An 8,990-nucleotide genomic window follows, 5' to 3' on the forward strand; every position below is an offset into this window, starting at 1 on the left:
ACTGACCATACCTGCACTAATCAGCCATTGTCCAGTGTAGTCTACTTGTAGACTTCAGTAATGCTGAAAGTTATCTCTCTTCCTGTTTGTGTGCATTTAGGTAATGATCTAGCACGTGTCTTGAGGTGGGGTGCGGGCTACAGTGGAGAGGATCACTACAGCATCCTGGTGTCAGTGGATGAGGCAGAAGAAGTAGAAATGGACCGCTGGACCATTCTATTGGACGCACAGGAGATGACCGAAGATGGCAAACAGAACGGCTTCCTGGAACCGCCCAAGGTACCACTTACCTTCAGCTTATGTTCGTGAGTCCACCTACAGCTAACCATTCAAGATCCTATCTGATTGTCTTTCACTCTCTGTATGTTTGTGTTGTAGATAGTCCAGATGAATAACTACTTTGGCCTAGGAATTGACGCTGAACTCAGCCTGGACTTCCATCATGCTCGAGAAGAAGAGCCAGGCAAATTTAACAGCAGGCTAGTACCTCAGTGCAGTGTTGCATACTTAAGTAGGGTTGCATGACATGAACAAAACATCATATTATTTTAAATAAATGTATACTTTGCAGGTTTCATAACAAGGGCGTTTACGTGAAGGTTGGCCTGCAGAAGCTGAGCCACACACGAAATCTCCATAAAGACCTGAGACTGCAGGTAGACAAGCAGGACATAGAGCTGCCCAGTATAGAGGGACTCATTTTCCTCAACATCCCCAGGTGAAATGTTCTGTATTCATAATATATGCACATACATGCACAGAAATGCATCTCATTTCCTGTACACATAACCATAATAATGACCATTTTCCAATTTATCCCTTAGAATGAATTAAGCAGATTTTATTACTGTGCCTATAAGACCGGTATATGTTCAAGTCTTCTGTTCTGTTTAGCTGTCCTGTATTGTCCCTAGTTCTGGGCTGAAGCACTCCTTATAACTTAAGGGTGGAGCTAAACTGCTGTCGGCTGAATGGGGAAGGATGTAAATGCAACGGTTTTTAATGACATCTCAAAAACCATGAATCCAAAACAGGCTGTTGCCTTAGTTTTCATTTATGGGCCATTTAATCATTTGCAGCACAAATGCAAGTTCATGCTTTATTTGTACACTTCCTGTCAGAAGTTTAGGGATCCCTAGCTTTTGAACATGGTTTTAATACAAATGAGCATGTTTTCTTTGTTAGTTTGCAGTAACATATTAGAGGGCTTATAATCCCAAAAAAAAACATTTTTTTTTTTTCTTAAATAAGAGCGTTTAATGTGATTTGTGAGCTCTGTGGAATTTTCATAATGTACCATTCACTCCCCAGCCCATAGTCATCCTAAAAAAGTTGAATGAGGTAAAGTACAGAGGAGCCAATCAGAGCAGAGTCTATTTACATGTAATTCTTAAAGCTGCAGTAACAAACAGTGTGTTTTATTCTAAAGTATAAATAGGACTGGAAATGGTCCCTTTAAAGATTGAACTCATTTAAATGGGATTTAATCAGAGGAAAACGTTCACAAGTAAATATCACAAATATAAATTAAAAATAACTTTGGATAGGAAAGATATGCATGCATACATACTCATGCTCTCATGTTTGCGGCTGTGTGTGGTTTAATGTAGCTGGGGCTCTGGTGCTGATCTGTGGGGTTCAGACAGTGATGCACGCTTTGGAAAGCCTAGGATAGATGACGGCATGCTGGAGGTAGTAGGAGTGACCGGAGTGGTACACATGGTGAGTCTGCTCTCTTTTTCTCAAATATTATTCGCTTAATTAATTATTCAAACTGTAGCACCTTGTGCAATTTCTTCTCGATTTCCTTGTCACAGCATTCCTTGTTTTTATACTGCAGTACAAGGATCAGAAAAAAACAGGCTGGTTGAATTGTTGTCTGTCTCTCAGGGTCAGGTCCAGAGCGGGCTGCGCTCAGGGATCCGAATTGCCCAAGGCAGCTACATCCGCATCATAGTAACCAAGCCCATCCCGGTGCAGGTGGACGGGGAGCCGTGGATTCAGTCTCCTGGGCAGATTATCATCTCCGTCGCTGGAACAAAGGTGCCCCCACACAACTCAAACACAACCTTTCTGTTTATGTCAAAGTCTTGAAATTCCTTCAAAATCTTCAGTGACTTAATTACTCTATTTTTGTTGTAACTTCACTATCTATATTTTAAAGTATTTACAACTCAAACTTTCCAATAAAAAGACATTTTATATTGAGACTATAATATAATAATAAAAATATAGCAGGTATCTTAATCTGATTTGCTTGGTTGACTTAGTGATTTGCCTTTGCATTTTACAGACCCTTTACTTATTCATTTCCAGTCAAAAGGGCCAACCTTTGCCTTCTTTAGAGCTTTCATTTGGGACATTTGCACTGGGATACTTTTACACACCTCAAAAGTTTAGTCTTAGAAGTTGGTTGTGAACATAAATTGTGATGAGCATAAACTGATTAAGTAATTTTAAGCTTGTTCAGTGATATTGAGGATATTGGGGTGGTAGGTCTGTTGTTTTGAGAAGACCAGCTGCTTCTTTGTTTGATTTGCCATTAAGTACTCTCTCAGGGTTGTTACGAGTTCAGTTACCTCTCTGTCTTCTGCTTCAGCATCACTTGCTTAAACTATCCCCTTCTTTATACAAATGAATGACTTAATGGTTGTTTTGCCTGAAAATTAAGTTTATTATTAAATAAGGAATGGTGATGTCTGACTTTTGCCCAGTACTGGAGGTGCATATAATGTAAAGTACTATCAGTAGATGTAGAGAATGATCAGACACAATCACACAACTTGTCATCTTTATGTTGAAAATATTTTCATATATAGCTCCAATTTGTTGTGGCCATAATGACGCTACTTGTGTCCTCACATTTTCTGCAGCAGTTTGGTCAAATATTGAAGTCATTTTTTTATACAGCAGTGAATGCTAATTTAATTTCAATTCTGAAAATTGTCACAGTGGTAGAAGTGCTTAAAGACTCCACAGGGCGGCCATGTGCTGTCTAATACTGGCTATCTGTTAACAGCTCTTTCCTCTCTTCTGTTAGGTGCGCATGCTAAAGAAGTCCAAGATCAAGCAGAAGAAGCAGTCTGGCAGTCTGAGGGAGGGAAGAGCCGAGAGCCCAGTGCCAGGGGAAGGAGCAAACTGATACTCAAACGCATACACACTGCCAGCTCACCATAATGTGGTCCACAGAGTTAACAAGGCTGTGCACATGGCCTCAGTGGGGTAATACAGCCCAGACATTCATAACGAGCGCTCACAGTGTCCAGAGGATTAGAGAAGACATGAGCTGAAACGGAATAATATTTCAGGAAAAAATAAATAAATAATTAAAAAAAAAAAAACGAAAATAAACTCAGAGCTTGTAGTGAGTAGGACGTATGGTTCCAATATAAAGGAAATCAAGCTCACTTAAGCACACTTGTCTTGTCATTTATTTGATTGTGCCCCAAGCTAAAGATGCTGAGCATTTAATGTAAATTAGAAGGGCATTGCTTTGAAGTAGAGAAACTAGAAAGACCTGGGCAAAGTGGTTAGGGAATATGAAAGACAGCTTTCACTTAGCACATTTTCCTTTTTCTGTCGTTACTCAGTGACTGTAAATTTAGCTCTTTAAAAAGGTTTTGGTCTCTTGTGCTGCTTTGAATGTGATTGGCATTACATGTAATTGTAATTAATTGTAATTGCCACTGCAACAAACACTGTGTTGGTTGTACCAAGTAAAAGCTTTGTTTGAGCACTTACACCAAGCAAAATTACAGTCAGCAAATGAAGTCTCTCTTTTCAGAGACTTCTATTGAGTTTACATCTACTTTTCTTTCTTTTTTTCACTCTTTGGTTGTTACTGTTCCTGTGTAACCAGTGTCTTACCTGAATTTTACATGGAGTAGCAAGACCTTGTAGCTTTTTTTCCACTGTCCACTACCGCCCAGAAGTTTGGAATCACTTTTTCAAAAGTTTGGAATCACTGTTTTTAACAATATGCTGCAGATACATACAACTACAATGCTACTGTTCTGTGGGTTTTAAGGTTGTAGGCCTGGTGACTCTAACAGAGTTACTGCAGTCCGCAGTGATAGTAAAAACGAATTTAACGCTGCTTTGAAGATTTTTCCCACATGTAAACGTAACTGAACTTCCCACATATAAACATAGCTGAACAAGTTGGGGGACCTGGCATCAGCCCCGGATCATCCCATGGGCTTTATGGTCACGTGCCCAGAGGTCTGAGTCAGTAGGGGGCTCCTGCGAGCAATTATGAGAAAATCTGAACCACGATCTCACCGTAGGAACTTCAAAGAAAAAATGAACTCGTTTCAAATTTGTCATTGTGTTACAGCCAAGGAAAACTTTTTTTTCTCAGCGAGGAAGTGATTCCAAACTTTAAATGGTTGTGTACGTGCACAAACATTTTCACACTGTGCCTATAGTTTCTACGATAATGTCAATCATAGCAAAATAATATCAGTCGAATTTAGCAGAGCTTATTACACTCCTACTAGATAGATGATGAAGGAAGTGTCAGCTGAATGTCCATATCTACCTTGGTGATGTCTAGTAGAATTTGCAGTAACACTTCCTATGAATCTTTCATTTGTAAGCATCTATAAACACATTCATAACATGTTATAATGCATTCATAAGGCATTATCAACATGGTTATAAATATTTATAAAAATGAATTACACTGAATTACACTTTATAGCCATGTTTGTTATGCATTATTAGTTGTTACTATAATGCATTATAAGTAGTATTAATAACGTGTTGTACTGTCAGTGCCAAAAAATCAGTCCCAGCCTGCCAAGCATTGTCCAGCTTTTCTTAACCAGCTCTTTCACTTTAAGTGTTGCCTTATATCACAGCAAATAAAAGTACCCATCAGCCCCTCCCCTGAACCCCCCTGACATTACACTGAGCATGAAGTTATTGTGGGGTGAAGGCCTGTAGAGGGAGAAGCAAGAAAATACTGATACCTCACTGATTCTAATGTCAAGCGCTAGAAACACTCTACACTACATCACAGTAATGCTCATTTCTGCTAGCGTCCTATTGGATATGCAGTGTTAAATTAGTGCCAAGCTAACGGTGGTGCACATTAACAGTGGTGTACATTAACTTTCCCACATTGGATAAACTCTTGAAACATTTGAAGCCTGTAATCTGCTTTATTGTGTTGTTTTAGTGTTTCTGTAAAGTCTTCAGTAAATTCTTCAACTTGAAGCCCCACTCATAAGACAGGAGGAGGCTTTAGTGCAGTATGCTTCACTTTCCTTAGAGCAGACAAATACAACTTATGAGCTCTTATAATTTGTTACGAACAGTACTTATAATGCATTAGTTAATTAATTATTATTAACAATTCATAGTGCATAATAAGCATGCCTATAATGTGTAATGCATTTTTATAAATATTTAGCCATGTTTTTGATGCCTTATGAATGCATTTTAACATGTTATAAATGTGTTCATAGATGCTTACAGACATTCGTAGAAAGTGTTACCGAATTTGCTTTTTCAAAGACTAAAGCATCTGAGATTGGGGGCAGTTTTAAGTCGACTGAGGCAAGTTTTGTGCTTTGACTTCCAACGGATACCTTTGATAATGTGGTAGAGGGAGCTAGTGTGAGGTCATTTAAACAAGGACAACTTCTAAATGGAGCTTTTGTGCTCAGTTGTGTTAATTGACGCGTTCCCTTTGGTTGGTCATTGTCATGTGGTCATGTCAATCAAGTTCGGCCTTTCCAGTCAGAACTCCCATTCTGTTATGAGCATGAGCATTTTAGCATTGTAACGTGAATGTGTGTGGATGAACTCTTGTACCAGAGTAATTTACACTGTTCATTATGGTGTACTAGACAAACGATTGCAGAGTTGTAAACGTGTCCTATTGTAAAGCTGTACAGTAAATATTTAGGTGCAAGCACAAGCTTCAATATATAGTAATATATATGAGTATATACTGTGTCGTACTGTATACATGTATTTGATGTACAGTGACTGGTCAGTCCTGTTCCAACAGAGTGTATTTCTATGAGGCGGACTGAACATGTATTTATAGTATTCACTTCAACTGTAGTAGCGGTGTCTAAACCCTTAGCCGGCTTTCCCATCGTACATGGACAACGCTGAATTTAGAACAAATAGGCTGCGAACTCGAACGCGTAACTATTCTTTCTCTTCATCTACCTCTGCAGTCTTGACTCCTGGTTCTGTTACTTCCTACTGAACTCTTGAATCTGCTTTTGCTTTCAGGAGATGGCTGGCCCACCTGGTGTCTAAAATGCTAACACACCAACCTTCCCTCCCCAACACCCCCACCCCTCCCCCAAAATTTAAAAAAGGAATACTCCAGTGGTTTTCAACCAGAACCTGTACCATGTTTATCACAGACAACAGCACTTTCCCGCACTGAGAAACGAACAGAAATGTATTGAGGTTGTCGGATGAACAGCAGCGATATGTAGGATCAAAACTCACTTATAATAGAAGTCAATGGGCAGGTGCTTCATAATACACTTGAGTATTCCCTTAAATAAGTGAATTTCTGAATGCCAAAGGACTGTTTGTTTTTGACAAGGTCAAAGCCTTATGCACTGCAAGTTTGCTATCCAGACGTATTTCCAACACAATTCTATCAAAGACGTACATTCAGTATAATGTGGTCAGATGAAAGCTCACATAGCAGCACAGGCCTGGTCTCATGTCCTGTTCTGTGCTCTTCTTTCGCCTTAGTTGGGCCTGCTCCAAGAGTAATCATAGAAATTGAATTTAACTTGAATTGCAGTTGCATAGTTAACTGATTAGAATTCTCATACTTTGGAGTCAATGATATAAATAGAATTCTAATTCTTTGAAGGCATAGAGGTTCAGTTTTTTTTCTCCATAGGTGATCACAGGAGTAGAATTCTAATTCTCTAGTTATTCATTGAAATATGATTTTGTCTTATAGTTGGTCACAGAAATAGAGTTCTGATGCTCTATAGTTGGTCATAGTAATGAGATTCTAATTATCTTTAATTTTTCATAGAAATACAATTCTAATTCTCCAAAGTCATTCATAGAAATAGAATTCTAATTTTGTGTATTTTACCACAGAAATAGAATTCTATTTTTTTTTGTTATCAGAGAAATAGAATTCTAATTCTAATAATAGAGTTAATAATAGTTCTTTTTCTCCATAGGTGTTCACAGGAGTAGAAGTCTAATTCTCTAGTTATTAATTCAATTAGAATCATTTTTTATAGTTGATCAAACAAATAGAATTCTTATGCTCTTATACTTGATCATATTAAAGAGATGATAATTATTCTCCAGATATTCATAAAAATAGAATTCTGATTTTGTGTATTGTCATAGAAATAAATTTAAATTCTCAAGTTATTTGTAAAAATATAATTTTTTGAGTGTATTGTCATAGAAATATAATTCTAATTCTCCAAAGTAAAAGTAGAATTCTAATTTTGTGTATTTTGCCACAGAAATAGAATTCGAATTCTAATTTTGTGCATTGTCATGGAAATAGAATTCTTAGTCTCCAAAGTTATTCATAAAAATAGAATTCTAACTTTGTGTTGTCATAGAAATAGAATTCTAATTTTGTATATGCTATCGTAGAAATATAATTTCTGCAATTTTCTGCAAAGCTACTCACAGAAATAGAATCAACCTGTCTGCGCCTTCAGTAAATGAGTTCTTTTGTAGCTTCTGCTGTGAGGGTGAATAAGTTTTGCAGAGCTTTGGCAAAAATAAACCTTAAATAAAAAGAAATAAAAGTTCTATTTTTTTTTAAGACAAAGTTCTTTAAAGCTTGTCCAACCTAGCAACAGTTGCTATGAAGGCATGCATTTGTGAGTTATGGACAGATCAGTTCTGTGTAGTTAAAATTCTATTTCTGCATCGAATTCCCCTCATAGTGCCTCAACCAAGTGCTTCTAGGACCTCCGCAGTATCAGTGTACTGTACGTGTCATGTCCTGATGGGAGTGGCCCTTTTACACGACTGGATAGTATACAGCTAAAGATTTTGAGCATTTAAAATGTTTATATTTCTATAAAAATTGAAGATAACTGAAGGAAGTCCTCTGTGCTGAGTCTGTGTTTCTATATTGCACCACAAACTATATCAACAACATCAAAATCTAGGTGCCATAAAGTCTCTATAGCTGGAAAGTATCTTTGTGTATCTGTGTAAACAGCCACACTTTACATGAAATATGAGTTACATGCAAACAGGCTTTCCACAGTGTAAATATCAATATAAACATTGATATATTAATATGAATGCTTAAAATTGCATGCAGCACATCTTTAAGAAGGACTGTTTCGAGCAGTAACCTTTACCACTGTAGAAGAAACCGCACAACAGAACTGAGATCAGCGTAAAAGGGCTGCTTCTCTCAGCGACCGTGTGTTTATTCCCTCTGTTCTAACCGTTCTGCTGCCTCAGTGGATGCTGGAAGTGTTGGAGAACCTGTGCTGTTCTAGGTTTTTAGAGCTTATGTGCCTCCAGGTGACTTTGTTTGGTCAATTCTGTACTTAAATTAGATTCTCGTCTGATGTGGTTTAAGGTTATTATAATTTTTTTTTCTTTTTTACTGATTGAAAATCTAGGTTTAATGTTCCGAGATCTATATTATACAGTAGATGTATATTTTTGAAAAGTGGGTTTTAATTTTAACTGCAAAGGATATTGCACTGACTGTGGTGTTGTACAATATTCTGTGTTGAATGAATGTTAAATAACTAAATGTATAGCTATTGACATGAGATGTATAACAAAAGAATGTCTTACTGAAAGAAAATATAAATTTGGACTTTTTGATACAATGTCAATTGATTTGTCGTTTATTTTCCTCTCGCATTTTTTTTTTTCACAAATATAAACAAAGTTTCATATTCTTTGTTTATATTTTCATGACTGCTCATGATTCCCAACTGCTGCTGACCAGCTCCCATGACTGACAGTACTGTGCTGTAACCCTCCTGCTGCAT

The 8,990-nt window shown here is 37.4% G+C and overlaps 1 protein-coding gene across 1 annotated transcript in view; it reads left to right on the forward strand.

Annotated features, from left to right (window-relative positions):
• Positions 1–6,422, forward strand: part of LOC108432438 (diacylglycerol kinase theta) — a 70,472-nt gene extending 64,050 nt beyond the window's left edge. Inside the window, exons 18-23 of the mRNA XM_017706260.2 lie at positions 101–279; positions 379–479; positions 572–718; positions 1,611–1,722; positions 1,891–2,043; positions 3,041–6,422. Of these exons, the coding sequence (XP_017561749.1) occupies positions 101–279; positions 379–479; positions 572–718; positions 1,611–1,722; positions 1,891–2,043; positions 3,041–3,142 (794 nt within the window). The 3' untranslated portion in view covers positions 3,143–6,422. The remainder of the gene's footprint in view (positions 1–100; positions 280–378; positions 480–571; positions 719–1,610; positions 1,723–1,890; positions 2,044–3,040) is intronic.
• Positions 6,423–8,990: the final 2,568 nt, after the last annotated feature.

The sequence above is a fragment of the Pygocentrus nattereri genome, chromosome 14, assembly GCF_015220715.1.
Source record: "Pygocentrus nattereri isolate fPygNat1 chromosome 14, fPygNat1.pri, whole genome shotgun sequence".
Lineage (NCBI taxonomy): Eukaryota > Metazoa > Chordata > Actinopteri > Characiformes > Serrasalmidae > Pygocentrus > Pygocentrus nattereri.